The 17,061-nt window shown below is 38.8% G+C and overlaps 1 protein-coding gene across 1 annotated transcript; it reads left to right on the top strand.

The window, feature by feature from the left end:
• Positions 1–1,144: 1,144 nt before the first annotated feature.
• LOC146704406 (S-adenosylhomocysteine hydrolase-like protein 1) lies at positions 1,145–16,173 on the top strand. Its single transcript, XM_085461543.1, has 17 exons — positions 1,145–1,223; positions 7,761–7,857; positions 8,231–8,368; positions 8,536–8,636; positions 8,866–8,968; positions 9,059–9,153; positions 10,629–10,735; positions 10,822–10,938; positions 11,148–11,211; positions 11,299–11,387; positions 11,512–11,582; positions 11,703–11,797; positions 11,880–11,978; positions 12,407–12,475; positions 12,590–12,668; positions 13,394–13,514; positions 13,602–16,173. Exons 1-17 carry the CDS (start codon positions 1,149–1,151, stop codon positions 13,606–13,608), a joined length of 1,527 nt encoding a protein of 508 aa, XP_085317669.1. The 5' UTR covers positions 1,145–1,148; the 3' UTR covers positions 13,609–16,173.
• Positions 16,174–17,061: the final 888 nt, after the last annotated feature.

The following is a 17,061-nucleotide window of genomic DNA, read 5'->3' as shown; positions in this document are numbered from 1 at the left end:
TTTCACTATCACTATAAAAGTGCTAGGCCCACATAACATCACACATGCACCTGTGACTACACCACGGGGAGCGTGAATGTGCATCTACTCAAGATGTTAATGATATTTAGTCGCCATGAATGTTTGACCAGTACGCTCACGCAAATACTGCACTTGCTTTCCCTTTCTGAAAATGTAAAACGAGAGAGCTAACAAACTGACTCGTGTCATGTCTGATGATTGCAGCATTAAAAGCAGGACCTCTGAATAAATGTTTGTGAAAGAAGGATAAAACATCTTAACGTTTATGGGAACTACTCGTGGGAAGTGTGGGCAAATAAAAATGGCAGATCTTTTTCAATTACTTAGTACATTTGGCCCTTCCCTGCTCTGACATATCCAAATGTCTCTTTTAAAAAGCATATATATATATACATACATATTTCATTCTTGTGTCACCACAAACCTGGGAGCCTATCAGAGATACACCTATGTACAATCAGAAATGGGCAATATATCCTGTTCTTGCTGCCGATCAAGCTCCAAAAATATTGAATCCCAAAGTTCCTATCATGGCCTCAGTTTTGTTTTAGGTCCTGTGACTTTACAGAGCTGCCCTGTAGCCACAGAAAACAATAACCAACTGTTTCTGCAGGCTCTTGTCTTTTCCGTCACAGTTTAAATCAGTCAAATGCCACTCTAAGAGACTTCAGTAACACTGCAGTGCTGCTTGGTCATTCTGTGGACAGAAAACAATGAATTCATGCTCTATTGTCACATGGCCTCTCATGCTTACCTCTGTAACCCTTTTGTTAAGAATAATGTTCTTTCCTCGTGACCAGTTCTTCTGTCGTTTTTCTTTATGTTGCAATAACTGTCATTACGTTGCAAAACTGTCACCTCCCTGCTGTCTGTTTATTTTAAACTATTTTCATCTGTGGCCTCAAAAAGCACTCAACTGAGATTTTCTTTCCTTAAATCTCGCTCTTCATCTTTGTAGTTCCTGCTGTCTGTATTTTCTCAGAATCACACACAGAAAGCCTCACAGAGGTCACATTTCTCACTTCCACCTTCTTTTGTCACCTGTTTGGTGAGGGAGTGGCATCAAGCGTCACTTGAACAACATCGGCTTGCAGCTCTGCAGGGTTCATGAGAGTCACTGTGCTAGCATGAAGAAAGCGTATAATCTAGTGAATATATCTAAGGGCAAGAGGGAGGAGGCGGTGCAGTCCATCTGTATCAAGGTATCACAACTTTTCTTTCTTTTACAGAGGGCAGCGAGTCGAGGACTTGATGTGTAATTACAATTCAAGCTTTTTTAAGATTAGAGGGTTTAAGCAACATTACATTGGTTATGTTGGTCTTTGTCGATTGCACTGGCATAGAGGAAATGTGTGGTTGGACACAAAGAGAGAGATATTTTACACATTAAGATGTAATTCTGAGATTTATTTGAAGAGTATCTGTGCAGTAGCTGCTTTGAATTTGAATGTCCACCTGTACCTCATTAAGTTAACTTTCACACTGCTCCAAGTCAAAGGTTAATAGCTTTTGTGTTAATGATTGGTGGCTTGTGTAAGTGGCAGCTATTTTTGGAAGGCGGTATTTAAGTGATTTTACGAAACACAAGGTTTTCTTATAACCATGTGTTTAAAAAAAAGCCCCCAGACTTTAAAATACAGCTTTATTTATATTTATTGGTGACTTTTTAATATAATTTATTTTTGTTTGTACCTGGTATTACTACACCCCATGTACAAAAGCCCTGGGCCACTTACAGGAAGTGCTTGGTCAGTTTTTATGGTGATGTTAATGCCTGGGGAGGTTTGAACTCTGCAGTTGTTGACACACTATGTGCCTCAGTAGAGCAGTGATCCTGCTCTGTGACTGTCACGGTCTGTGGGATTTGCTGTGGACTTCTGTTATCTGTGTTTCGTCTTAAATTCTAGTTTCCTTTATGCCTTTTACTGCTAGGCTGCTTTTTGATTCCTGTTAGTTTCATGTTTATTTCAGCATGTCATATTTTAGGTCAAGGTTAGGAGTTGTGGAGTTTAGTTACTCGTGTTTTAGACAATTCAGCTCTGATTATGCTTTAATCCCAGTCTGCTATAGAGTTTACTTCCATCTCATCCTCATGTGTCTTTTCTTGTACAGTTTGTTCAAGTTTCTTATCGATGTTCACTGCCTGTTTTATTTTGCTAGTTAATTGTCTCCTATGTCTTGTCTTTAATCAAATGCTGAAATCTCAAGGCAAACTTCAAGAAACAACAAAACCTTTATTTAGGTGAAGGATAAAAATCCAAAGAATTCATAGCAAAGTTCAAAATCTTCCTGAGCTCCAGAGGCACATTTTAAGACAAGTTGAACAGACTGAAAGCCTCGTTATACCCTGCAGTGCCTGGCAAACAGCACCATACAATAATGTTGTCATCAAACTGACATGTGCTGTCATAATCCGCCCTTACTGCCCATCGTCCGCCACAGCTGTCTTGAAGACACAAGTGCACAGTTGTGTTAGTTTTTACTGTGAATTTAATGATATATCAGTGCAAATACACATTCACTTATACTGAGGGAGCTATTGCAACAGCACAATGGTGTGGTGGTTTGCACTGTTGCCTCAAAGCAAGGTCCTGGGTCAGGAGCACTCCAGCTTCTCCCATACTCCAAGACATGTAGTGCCTTGCAGTGCAATTATTATCTTGCAGTTATATACATAGTAGGTAAGTGCGGCAGAGTGGGTAACAAAACACAGCTGAACTAGACCAGGAGCCAAACTGAAAACAGGCCACAAGAGACAAATGACTATCAAAATACAACAGGAGGTAACATGACAGAGAAACTCCTAACACCTAACTCTCATGTTTTTTAACTTGCTTTTGGTTGATTTTTATCTTTATGTTTTAGCTCCTGTGAAGCACTTTGTGATTTTTATCTTGAAAGGTGCTATATAGATAAGATTTTACTTGACTTTTTTACTTTACAAATACTTAACAAGATACGAGAGACTATAGGAGAATTACAAAGTAAAACACAAAGTAACACATATCACTCTAAACACAAGACTAGAAACCATAAAATAAAACAGAGGCCAAGGCAAAAGAAAATATGAACATCACAAGAAATTCATCACAGAAATGAAAACTTGAACCACCCACTAAAAATTCTAAACAAAAAAAAAACCCTGAACTAAATTTAACTTTAATAGTGTTACTAAAACTGTAACCAAACAGAAAATATTTAATATCAAACCCTTTAGCGTTCTGCTCAACCAATTGGTAGAGCACATTTTCAGGCCCTATCTAACTGAGGCTTTTGCTGAAATTGACCTACCATGTTGAGTCTTTTCTACCAATTGGTTTACATCTGTAATGCCAAAAAAGTCCACCAGAAGGCACTGTGAATGGAAACTGTTGGCTCTTCTTATACCCCTCCCAACCAGGAAGTCAGAAACAAAAAAGCATCCAACATATTTTGAGTGTTTTTGATGAAACTAAGATAGGAAGATATAATTTTTTCTTATATGACAGTGTTAGAGGACTTACTAAACAGATGTATTTCACTTGACAGCATTAAAAAAGTGAAATTAAATGTTTAATAAATTTTTTTAAATTTACCACTAGACCCATTTTCTTTATCCATTGCTATTGATAAATCACATTAAGTGTTAGCACAGCAAGAATATGCTGAAATAATTTCCTCAGTAAGTCATTTTTGTAACTTTCTGAGTTAATATTATTAAATATTGTAAAAATCAAGACTAACATGTGGAAATCACAAATATCACAACTGATTACCTTTTAACCAAATTACAGTATCTGGTAAATTAATATTACTAAGTTCTCAAAATTATAATTTCATGTTTAACAAGTACTATATGGACGTTAAACAATTATATGGCTAAAAATCACATAGTCCTGTGGCATGATACTCATGTATACTCAGTTTTGGTCATGTATGACCAAACTGCACCGGTGGAGCTCCCCTGATGGCAGACAAAGACCTGTTGAAGAAGGGCCATGGAACCTGTTATTACAGGTCTGATGAAGGTCTGATTGTGGTGGTGGTGGTCAGAGGGCCCGGTGGCGCCAGTGTCCGGCAGCCTCGCCTCTGTCAGTGCGCCCCAGGGCGGCTGTGGCTACAATGTAGCTTGCCATCACCAGTGTGTGAATGTGTGTGTGAATGGGTGGATGACTGGTTGTGTAAAGCGCTTTGGGGTCCTTAGGGACTAGTAAAGCACTATTCAAATACAGGACATTTACCATTTTACCATGATTGCAATAAAATGGTTTGACAAGAAATGTGTTGACCTTCTAAACAATGCCTGTGGGTTCATGCCTCTTTCATTGGTCAAACGGTGGAGCAAAGAGCCCAATGCAAAGACCAATGCCCATCACTCATCCCTGTATATAATTAGCATATGGGAAGAATTAAGCTTTCTGATATGATATTACACCTGTATAAGACAAGTTATAAGTTACAAGTTAAGGAGATGGCATATTCCACTGTTCGGATACATCCTTGACTTGAATACCTGGTCTACAAGAGGGACTGTGCCCTACTGGACCAGAAACCGATGGCTCTCAAAAGGTTTCCACCTGGCTGTGTCTGAACCAAGTTAACAAGCCAGCATCTAGAGTTGGAGGACCATGATTCAGCTCTCCAAGACCACAGAATCAATGCTACACCCTAAGACCCCGACGACCAAAACCATGAGCAGGTGTGCTTGATTTGCACTGTTTTTATTTGATTTTGATTTTGCACAGTAGCATTCAATCAGAAATGGCCTGAATGGGAGTATTTTGTGCTGCAGCACATTTTTCACATTTGCAGACTAAAAAAACGATGTATTTTGTTGTTTGATATAATACTTTCCTTTGATGGAATGAAAACAGCAATGTTCACTGGCATGCTACTAGAAATAAACTGTATCCAATGCCCTGGATAGTTTTTGTTATCAATTTAATTATAATTTGGCCTTTTTTTATAATTGTATTATCTAATGTATTTGTATGACATTTCATACTTTTACCATTACGTGACATCTCAACCGTTAGAGATCAATATTTTAAAAACTACAGGGTCTATTGAAAAAAAATATATATTGATTGTGGTTATTACTCACCCAAATCAATAAGAAATGCAAACAAAAAAAAATCCATTGTTTTTTCTTGGTGTTGACCTCAAAGGGTTAATTCAAAGTTAAAAACCACAAAACCCACAGTTCTGAATCAGTGTTTTAGCATCTGCATACTCGTCCTGTGTCCTACTTGTGTTCCCTGGGTGGATCTCTGGTTGCCACTTGGTTGGGCTTGCTGCCCCTTATGTAACAAAGCTCGTCCTTTGTTTTTCTTTTGTTGTCCGCTTCAGAGACCTGTGTTTGGTTTCTCTTTCACACCATTCATTAGAGTGTCTTTACTTGGTCTGGCACTTCATGGCACTTCATGGCTCAGTTGCTGTGGTCTCTAAACACTTCCACTTTCCAATAATACCACTTGTGGGATATCTCAGCGGGAGGAAATTTCACAAACTGACTTGTTGCAATGGTGGCATCCTGTTACAGTACCACACCCTAATTTAGCAAGCTCTTAAGAACAATTCATGCTTTTATAAATGTTTGCACAGGCAGAGCGCACGGCTAGGTGCTGGATTTTATATACCTAATTTCAGAGATTATGAGGCGTGACCCAGTACTGTTGCCCATAAAGTGTATATTTAAACCAGATCAGCAAAGTTTACTAATGTTGTTAATGTTGACAAGAGACCTTTGCCAAACAAAGTATTTAAATGAGGCATGCTTGTCACAGTCTGGCGGAGGCAGACTGTATGGAGTGAACAAACTAAAACAAACAACAAAAAAAAAACCTGGACATGAAACTTGGAAACATGGTGTGGAGAACGTGACGTGAACAACAGACGACCTGACAAAGAATGAACAGAAACACGCCGACTAAATACACACATGGGGAAACAGCTGACACTAGTCTGACATAATGAGACAAAGGAAGCAAATCTGACTACACTGACATAGGACACAGACCTTCAAAATAAAACAGGAGACATGAGACGCAGACATGACAATATAAACTTGACAACATAAGACACGCAGCATGAAACACATAAAGGGAGAGGGAAACTTAAATACAGGGGTAGAAAACACAAAGGGAATCTAATAAACAAATGAACTTAGCTACACTAAAGAACTTAAACATAACATCCAAATAAACTAAAACTCAAAACGCTGGGTCAACAGACCAGGAACTTGACAATGCTGGGCTGTTTTAAATCAGCAGGTTTATGAAATAAATGTTCATGTATGTGGACTGTATTTCATTCATTGAAGAATTTGATGTGTAGAGGAGTGGCATCGTGAGAGTGGACAGTCTGTCACAGCAGCTCCTGTAGTTTCCTCAGTAATTTCCCTTGTGAGATCGATAATCTGCCTGTCTGTCTGTCTCTCTTACTTTAGTTTAATGGACCTCAGGGTGTCCAGTCTCTTTCCATGACTGCCTGCCCTGACTTAGTATTTTATGCCATTATAAAATTTATTTGGATTCTAGATTTCTTCTTGCACCCTCGGTCTAGTTTAAATGTGTGGTTAAGTTGGGGGATTTAAAAAATATTACCCTGCCTGGACTTAAAGATACCTGGAATTAAACTGTATCACATGTAATGAAAAGAAAGATTTTTTCAGGAACGTAAACCCAGACCAATGCTTTTTTAAATGTGCAATATAAAAACCATAGGCTACCATCATTAAATACATGGCAAACCAAATCAATTCTGCATAACACTGTAGGTGTTCTGAGATGAGATTAGAAACCTGAACTCGTGCTTCACTAAGCTTTCCTGAAGGCAGACACCTTTTCCATGCATAATATCTTTTTCATTGCTTTGCTTTGTGTCATAAAAAAGCCTCAAACATATGTGTTAATCGCTTCTGTCTTGTTGTTTTTAGTTGCATGACTGCTGTGTTTCAGCCATGAGTGCAGTTTCTTGCTTTTTTCTTCTTTTTTGCTCACAGTTGTTGTTTTCTCCTTCTGTGGGGTTTGAAAGCAGCTGACGAGTTATGACAGCTAATAACAGAATTGAAACAAGTTAGTCAAACCCCCATTACTTTAGGAGCTATATGTTACTGTATTTTTTACATTACAAAAAATAAGCACCCTCTCCTTTCCTGTAATGCATCTCACAAGGTGCTAATGTTCCCATTTGAGGCTTATTAAGGATCAAGTTTGCAAAAAACAGAAATATGTTACATTTTCCAGAATGCAATCAAATGATATCTTAAATGCAAAGCTTCAAACACTTGAGGTCAGCGTGTGGGCGTGTTGGTCTTGGTGGGTGTGCACATATGTAAGAGAAAGAACAAAAGCAGAAAAAAAAATCTGCCATCCACAGAAAAGCTGAAGACAGGTGGTGAGCCTTCAGTAAGGCTGAGCTGTAGGTTTAAGTCTACGCGTGCAGCCAGGGAGCAGACATGGCCAAGTGGGATTCCTGTGGCAGCAGCCCAGCCTTCAAACAGCCACACTGGATGGTGAGATTGCAACAGATACAGAGATAAAAGAGAGAAATAGAAAGATTAATGACACAGATAGGCTGTGAGAAGAGAGTTAAAAGAAAGTTGGTGTTTTATGAGCAAATGTATCTGCTTTGACTGCCGCATCTATCTGCTTCAAACAGAGAGGAAAAAACTTTTTTGACCTGCTGAGAGGTAAAACTGAAATATTTGGTATCTGTCTTTTTGAGCCTGTCTGTGATTTCCTTTTATGATTCTTCAGCAAATACCGTTCACTGGCCAGAAGCAAGAATTCAACAGACCTCCCACAAGGACTGTTCGGTCCATGTCTCAGTCATCTACGGATAGCTTCGCTTCAGGTATGGAAACATGAAAACAGACTCGCTGTGAAGTCTAATCACATGTCTCTGATATATAAACTGAGCTGTTTTTTTGATCCCAGCATCGCAAACTGAGGATTAACCTGTAGGCCAAACCTTAATTAAAGTGAAAAGTCTTCTGCAGAATTAGGTCTCATTAATTTGGTCCTAATCTGCTCCATGAGCCTTTCTCAAAAATGTCAGTCACTGCCAGAGTATGTGCAGACTTCAAAGAGATCAGAGAAAAGAATCACCTAGTTATCAACAAGATAAAGGCTGGAAAACCTGAGCCAAAGAATCATGTGTTTCTGTAATACTCCTTCATGTGTCAGCCAGATGATTTGTCTCACATAGTCTAAATTATGTGTTGCAGTGCACAGTGACACCTCTGATGATGAGTCTTCTCCTCGAGACAAGCTTCAGAAATCCACCAAAGGCCCGTCTGACTTCTGCATCAAAAACATCAGTCAGGCTGATTTTGGACGCAAAGAAATAGAAATGGCAGAGCAAGGTACGCCAGTACCAACGGCCTTCAAACCACAGTTTATGCAGAAGTTACAATATAACAGTAAAATGAATGTTACTGCCCATCTAAAGAGGCTCTGTAGAGAAATGCACAAGAGGAGGATCTAAGACTGTCCTGGTTTTTGTGTCTTGATTCTCATCTGTGATATTTAGAAATGCCAGCTCTGATGAACCTGAGGAAAAGGGCAGGTGGGGAGAAACCGCTGGCTGGAGCCAAAGTAGTGGGCTGCACACACATCACTGCACAGACAGCGGTCAGTTCAACACACACACTGCTGTCAAATAAAGAAACAAGCACTGACAGAGATTTACAAAGTGCCAAATACAGATCTGGTTTGTTTCTTTAAATAAAGAGAAGAATATCACTATTTAGATTTTATTTTATTTCTATATTGCATATTATCCACAGTGCATCATATAATTCTGCATTAGCACTACTTCAGTGTCTAGAACCGGCCTCTGTGTGTTTATGGTGTCCTGCAGGTGCTGATTGAGACTCTGGCTGCGTTGGGGGCGCAGTGTCGCTGGGCGGCTTGTAACATTTTCTCGACTCAGAATGCTGTGGCAGCTGCTCTGGTTAAAGCAGGTACAGCTTCTGCACAAGCTCCTGGTTTTACTCTTCCTCCCTCTTACTTTTTTGACCATCACACATTTTTCATGCCACTTCCCTTCTCAGGCATCTCAGTGTTTGCGTGGAGAGGAGAATCGGAGGATGAGTTCTGGTGGTGTATTGACCATTGTGTCGGCACTGAGACCTGGCAGCCCAACATGGTATGATGATCGACTCTGCTTACACGTCACATAGCTTCCCCTAGAAGTACACAGTTCTTATGGTAGTTTCATTTTGATGGAGAGAGACAGGCTAGCAACCAAAAATGAACCAGAAAAAACACAATACATACAAGTTATAAACTGATTTGCATGTCATTGAGTGAAATAAGTATTTCATAACCAAGATGAGATTTGGTACTTGGTGGAGAACCCTTTGTTGGCAAACACAGTGGTAAAGTGTTTCTTGTAGCTGGTTACCAGCTGTGTACACCACAGCACGTTTCTGTATCGTTTAAAAAGACAGGCCTGCACATGTGGCTTCTTGAACACGAGGACCATTGCAGGCACTGCAAGATTTTAGTCCATTACCCCATAGTGTGTTACCAATGGTGTTTTTGGTGAGTGTGGTTCCTACTAACTTCAGATCACTAACAAGTTCCTCCGATATAATTTTGTGATGATTCACCACCTTTTTCAATTATCTCACCTCATGAGGCAAGATCTCACGTGGAGCTCCAAACCGAGAGCAACTAGTGATCATTTTATATTTCTTCCACTTTCGAATAATCAAGCCAGCAGTTGTTGTCTTCGAACCGCGCTTCTTGCTGATGGACTTGTAGGCCATTCCAGACTTGTGCAGATACTTCTTAAGATCAGAATTATCTGTAATTGATTGATTATAATCTGTGTGCTATATGGACTCACAACCAGCATGAATTACAGCAGGGTTGTAGGGGATCATTTCACTCAGTGTGGGGTTTTTTGTTATTTTTTCTTGCTCTTTTATTGATATTCGGTCTCTCTCCAGTAAAATGAAATTACCATGAAAATTAAACACTGTTCATTTATTTCTAAGTGAGCAAACTTACAAATTCAACAAGAGGTTGAATAATTATTTTCACTCACTGTATGCATAATGTGTCCTGTTTTTTTCAAAGCAGGTCTATTATGCACATTTCCAGCTCTATATCCTTAGCTATGTTTTCCTGCAGCCTCATCTGGAGTCTTAAAATAAACTTCTTTGAGCTAACTTTCTCCTAAATGTTGGCTTTCACCTGATAGCTTCATGTGCAGATTCTCTTAAGAGAGATTAATGTAATATTTAAGCATACATTTCAGGAGGAGTGTATTTGTACTCACATCCTCCGTGGTATTTCAGAAGATACTGTTCGTGTTTGAAGACTTTTTGTAGCCTCAGATCTTAAACACCGTTAGTATTTCAAATATAATTAATACTTGGTAAACTGTTCCTTTACACTCAAATTTTCAACGCAATTTATTGGAATTTATTGGAATCTTAATGAATAATTATTTGAGTACATGAACCTTTGATTTTATATATTTCAGATGCATTTTATTGAAAATTATTGCTTCATGTTTATGTGGGCCAAGAACCATTTGACCTACAATTCAGTGTGTTATCTACAAAGGCTTCCATGAAGGTGCCTCGAGCTTGTTTTTCTTATTATTCCCAGGTCCTCGATGACGGTGGTGACTTGACTGACTGGATCTATAAGAAGTATCCGGAACTGTTTAAGAATCTCAAAGGTGTTGTGGAGGAAAGCATCACAGGGATCTATCGGTGAGTGTAAACACGAAGCTCGAATGACTTTAAGGTTACAAAGTCAATCTGCAGCTCACGTGGGTGTTTCCGTGCCTCTGATTCAGGTTGTACCAGCTGTCAAAGGCAGGCAGACTGTCTGTTCCTGCTATGAATGTCAACGATTCGGTGACCAAACAGAAGTTTGACAACCTGTACTTCTGCAAGGAGTCTGTACTGGAAGGGTAATTAATCCTGTTGCGACTATTGGAGATTATGTATCGGAATTTCAGGAGCAGGACCACGCCTCCAAACACGCTCCTTCCGGTTGTCATCTATATAGGTTGACAAACTGTCTGTCAAACCTAAAATGAGGTCATGGGCCCAGCCAGTGAATAAACAGATAAAAACACCAGCATAGCAGCAAACTGACCATGATCAACTCTGCTTCCAGGCTGAAGCGGACCACTGACATCATGTTTGGAGGAAAGCAGGTGGTGGTGTGTGGATATGGCGAGGTTAGTGGGATATAAAGTGTTTGCCCCGTGAAATAACCCACATTTAAGCCACTCGGCCAGACTGTGTTGAATTTCTTTTTCTCGTAGGTTGGAAAAGGCTGCTGCGCTGCCCTAAAAGCACTGGGTGCTATAGTGTATGTCACAGAAGTGGATCCTATCTGTGCCCTTCAGGCCTGGTATGAATAGAAGAAGCTTTTATCAACCAAGATGTGAAGTGTTCCCTCCTCTTACGCCACACCATGAAAAAAACATGATGAAATACTGTTTTAACCCTGTCCTCTTATCCCCCACTCCACTCAGCATGGATGGCTTCAGAGTAATTAAACTGAGTGAAATAGTCAGACATATAGACATGGTCATCACCTGCACAGGTGACTGCTGTCATCCTATGATTAATACTTTTTTTTTAAACAAAACAATCAAAATATTATTTTTAATTAATTTTTTTTCACCTGTTTTTTGTTTTTTTTTTACTCACTGCTTCTCTGCAGGGATTAAAAATGTTGTGATGAGAGAACATCTGGACAAAATGAAGAATGGCTGCATAGTCTGCAACATGGGACACTCCAGCAGTGAGATAGATTTGGTAAAGACACATGTTGTGTGTGCGTGTATAGGCCTCTATATGTGAATGATTTGGCGTTAAACTATAGATTCCTATGTCTCAGGCTGGTCTGCGGTCTTTAGATCTGAAGTGGGTGCATGTGAGACCTCGGGTGGATCACGTCATCTGGCCTGATGGCAAGAGAATTGTCTTGCTGGCAGAGGTGAGGATACTCTGTTCTTCTAATGAGGCCCAAATCATGTAAGGACTTTAAATGTGTGACCTTAAAGTACACTGCTTATTTAGCAAGAGAAATATGCGCTCTTCTTAATGTATTATAAGGAACAGATGGATGAATCTGAGAGATTCTGAGATAAAAATAGAGAGAAATTCAGAAAAGAAAAGCAGCAATAATGATATAAAGACCAGGTGTGTATCCTCCAAAAGTAAATAATAACATCAGACAGCACAGGAAGAGCATTTGTGTACGCTGTGCTTTAAACTGGGGGCTCATACTACACTAATCATAACGTTATCCTGTTTAGTACATACAAACCACAGTTCAATTGGGATGAAATATTATTTCAAATGGTTGTAATCATAGCCGCTCTTACGTGATTTGTTTTCATTTAGTATTGACTTTCCTCTCAGGGTCGTTTGCTGAATCTGAGCTGCTCTACCGTGCCCTCATTTGTCCTCTCCATCACTGCCGCTACCCAGGTAAGAAAACAGATTTACAAAGTGGTTATTCTTTTCTAAATGCATCACAGCAGCTCTGTCAGTCATTAGGCTGCTCGCAGTCACTTTTAGTTAACGTTCGCTGTTATGTTTCAGGCCATGGCTCTCATAGAGCTGTACAATGCCCCAGAAGGAAGATACAACAAGGATGTCTACCTGCTGCCAAAGAAGATGGGCAAGTTACAATGCATTCTTCATTTTAAAAAGGACTTTTTCCCTCCCACTGTTGCCAAGTGCTTGCACATGTTGGTTGTAGGGTTTTTACCTTTTAATATAAAGTGTCTTGAGGACTGTTGTTGTATCTGGTGCTATACAATTAAAACTGAATTTAATTTAATTACTTTCTCTTTCTATCCCACAGCTGTTAATGTATCTTGTACTCGATACTAAGCTTTAGTTACTTACCATTTTGTATTGGAAATCTACATTATATAAGTGAATACCTGTAATACAGTCATTAAAAAGTTACAAAATTAAAATGCATATAAATGAATTAATAATTATGATCTAATAATATAAAGTATTGATTGTGGAAAAGTGCCATTCTACATAATGACTACATTTACTTTAGTGTTACTAGATACTTTAAATATGTTTTTTATATTATATAGCATGATAATTATTAAGCTACTTAAAGGGGATTTTATTTAATTTAAGTTAAAAAAAAAGTCTAAATACTTTTTTGCACTTTGCACTATCCAACACAAAATCAAGCTTGAAAACATTCACATAATACATTTGTAATGGGTCTCAGGGCTGCACATAAGCCTGAAAATCATATTAAATGTTTTATAGACCATTATAATTTTATTTTGTCATTAATTATTCTTTTTCCTGTTTTATCAGTATAGCCAAGAAGAAAATTAAGGTGTGATAATCTTTGTGTCTCCATATTTTCAGATGAATACGTGGCCAGCCTTCACCTGCCGATATTTGACGCACACCTCACAGAGTTGTCAGATGATCAGGCCAAGTACATGGGCATCAGCAAACACGGACCCTTCAAACCAAACTATTACAGGCATAAACTTCTCTCTCACATAGACAAACACTAACACACATTTTAACGTTTAATGTTTCTGATCTTTTTCTGTTTTTGTTGTAACAGGTATTGATGTTTTGCTCACAAAATTGACGGACAGACGATCTTCAGAAAAGCTGCTGTGAAAACAGGAGCGCTGACGCCCTCTACAGTCTGAAGCTTTACAGAGTGTATCTGAAGCAACAGCATATTACAGTTTTTTACAGATGCTAGGACACATTTCTCAATACTTAGGTCACTTTTGCAAAACTCTTCACACAATCCTCCTAACTGACCGTCAGCTTGGCAAAGCAGTTCATTTCACATTCAAAATGCACTACAACTACCAAAACACTTCATTCAGGTCTCAAATAAACTCATTCTTCCAGAACACTAGCAAAGGTTGACAGCCGACAAACACACTTTGTCACCCACAAAACAATGACCTAAAAAACACTAACAACATGTAGCATTACACAGTGTTTTCTTGTGTAAAACAAGGACACATCTCTGTTTATAATTTCAATATATGTTACTGGAATGAATCAGACATCATGCAGAATTCGTTAATATTTGTTTCTGTATTTATTTATTTTTTTGCACTAAGTAATCCCAAAATACAAGAATTTGTATACACACCATCCACTGATACACATACAATAGTAATGCTATTCTACTCGGTCTTCTCCATTTGGCCACAGGTTCTCATCCACATCACATCTCATGTCATCTTGGGCAACACACCTAGGAAAGAATCTTCTGGCTGCCAGAATTGAAGGAGTTGAAAAATTGAAGGAGTAACACCTGTGTAGATGTTCATCTACAATGAGAATCAGCTGTGGCTGGTTAAACTGCATTTTTAGATTTACAGTTTTTCTCAGTCGCTTTGGTGCGTTTCTCAGATCAGAATTGAAATTCTCATAACTATTAGTTCAACCTCCACAACACTCAGTCATTTGTGCACATCATAGTAGCAATTTCTCCTCTCTCTGAACAAACTGCAAATGATTTTGGACATGAATCAGTTGCTTCCATACATTTCCCTGCTGCTTTCTGACATTTCCATTTGCTTATGTCATGTCAGTCAAAAGTAATCATACCTATGGATGCTGAATAGTCGTTCCCAATAAAACTAATAGTCATACATCCATTGCTTAAGTCATCACACACAAAATTGTTGAATTAGTTATCACATGCCAAATATTGGCCATCTGTCAAGCAAATCCTATACCTTTCTGTATCATTTTTCCTGGAAATGTCTCCGAAATTGAACAATTGATCTCAGGTGAATTACAGCTGTCACTCATGAGGAGGCTCTACCAAATTGGTGATTTTATGTTTACATGTATTCTACAGTGAACAAGTGACTGTAGCATATTTTTCTTTTGCACAATTCTGTAGGATTACAAACACTTCTACACAATGGAAATGTGAAACGTACGTATTCAGTGTCTCAGTTACTCCCAAGACTCCCATAACATCTACAGTGACTTTACTGCACATTTCAGATGGCTGTACAGGTAGGCCATAGTGCTGTCGTCAGCATTTTCAGGTGTCACCAATTGTTTTTGCAATGGGAAACACTGAAATTATAAACTGTCATAGTGGAAACATGACAATGCCATTTGACTATCTTGTTCATAAAGATGGTGTCAAGACTTTTCATTTTGATGGCACTGACAGTTTCATTGACATGGATACTTGCTTTTGAGGTATGGATAATCAATTCTGTGCATGTGACGTGCTTTTGCAGGCTATCCACTAGGTTTTGCAGTTTGCACTAATTGTTTTGGGAAATGCACTAACTGCTGTGCAAATGTTAATGGTGTTCTGAGAAACGCGCCAAAGCGACTGAGAAAAACTGTAAAATATGTTTCAATAAAATATTGCTGTTGCATTTTGCTGTCTTTTCAAGTTTTGCATTGTGTTATTGTTTTGGCCATGAGTTTAACAGTTTTGAAAACAGTATGTAAGCACATGCAAAATGTCCTGTACGTACAAAGATTTTTGGCAGTTGTTGTGTCTGAGTGAGAAAATAATTCATGAAATTTGAGAGATGTAGTCATTGAATGCATTTTGTGCCAAAACAATGATAACTGGTCCTCAGTTTAGCCCACATAGACTTCTGTTGTGCTCACTGTGTGAGGAGTTTTGCAAACGTGACCTAAGTATTGAGAAATGTGTCCTAGCGTCTGTAAAAAACTGTAAGACTGACTTTTCTGTATTCCTATGTATTGTACACTGTTCCAGATTTTCACATTGTCCACAGTAACCAGAATTTAATCAGTATGATGTCTTAATTCAAGAGGGAGGAAATGAAAAACTGTTCTGAATGGGACGGAGTTGCTTTTCTATCAGCTGAATGGAGTACCTGAAAACGTACTCTTGTCACATCACCTAAAACCCCCATCCTTTTCTAACATTTAGATAAATTAATTTTAACTAACAGGCAAGTTGTTAGACTTTTGTACATATAAATATAAAATAATTATTATAATAAAAAATACATTTTACTCTTTCTGCATTTCTGCTTTATAACTTGAAAACACCAAAACCACCAATGAACTTTCTAACTTATAAACCATAGAACAACTTAATGAACACTATTTGACTTATTTGTATTGATAGATACGGTTGCAGTTGTGTACAACCTTGTATATTCAGGTCTACTTCTGGTTTCCAAGAATTAAAATATATAGTAAATGGGCTGGTTCTGCCTCATTCACAAAAGCCATGTTTCCCCTTCACGCTAGTGCTTTCTGTTTAACATTCACACACCAAAAAAATGCATCTGAGAGCAACTTGGGGTTCACACTTTAGTTGCCAGGGATTGCACTACCAGCTTAACAATTTAGCCAGAGCTTGACAAAGACTGTGCACTGTGAGTTTCACCCACTAGGAGGAGGAATAGTAACATTATCGTTTGGTAAGCTGTGGTCCTAACTGCTTGTATGTGTGTTGTGTGGTGTTAGTTCAGCAAGCATTACACACACACGTAGGTAGGAACAGAGGATTACCGGAGTTGACTCCTTTCTTTATTTTTCTTTTTTCTTCTTCAAAACCACAACCAGAACAACATACTCACTAGCGCCCTCTAGCGCTTCTGGTAAATGCATCTACAGAACAAATGCAATAGTATGTGTGGACACAACAATGTGTCACTGTCAGAGCCTTCAGTGCTGCTATCCTTGTATGGAGTATCTGAAACCTGTGTGTGTGTGTGTGTGTGTGTGTGTGTGTGTGTGTGTGTGTGTGTGTGTGTGTGTGTGTGTGTGTGTTAATACTGTGCTTTGGGGACATGAAGCCACACAGTCACAATATGTATCTGAAACCTGTGTGTGTGTGTGTGTGTGTGTGTGTGTGTGTGTGTGTGTGTGTGTGTGTGTGTGTGTGTGTGTGTGTGTGTGTGTGTGTGTGTGTTAATACTGTGCTTTGGGGACATGAAGCCACACAGTCACAATATGTGGGCTACCTCCATTGTGAGGTCAATAAGTCCCCATAACATATATCACCAAATTTTAAGGTGAAGGCTTTGCTAAAGGTTAGG

Source organism: Copadichromis virginalis, linkage group LG7 (genome assembly GCF_057382275.1).
Source record: "Copadichromis virginalis isolate Kocher_CV1m ecotype Utaka linkage group LG7, C_Virginalis_male_GT1.1, whole genome shotgun sequence".
NCBI classification, from domain to species: domain Eukaryota; kingdom Metazoa; phylum Chordata; class Actinopteri; order Cichliformes; family Cichlidae; genus Copadichromis; species Copadichromis virginalis.
Note: the sequence above shows the minus strand (reverse complement) of the source record. Positions and strands in the feature narration are given on the sequence as shown.

Bases quoted from the DNA above. Each gene is read 5' to 3' on its own strand.
- LOC146704406 (XM_085461543.1), top strand. From the start codon at position 1,149: ATGAAGAAAGCGTATAATCTAGTGAATATATCTAAGGGCAAGAGGGAG. The intron at 8,369-8,535 runs GTACGCCAGTAC...TGTGATATTTAG, and splicing joins AATAGAAATGGCAGAGCAAG to AAATGCCAGCTCTGATGAAC. The intron at 9,154-10,628 runs GTATGATGATCG...TATTATTCCCAG, and splicing joins AGACCTGGCAGCCCAACATG to GTCCTCGATGACGGTGGTGA.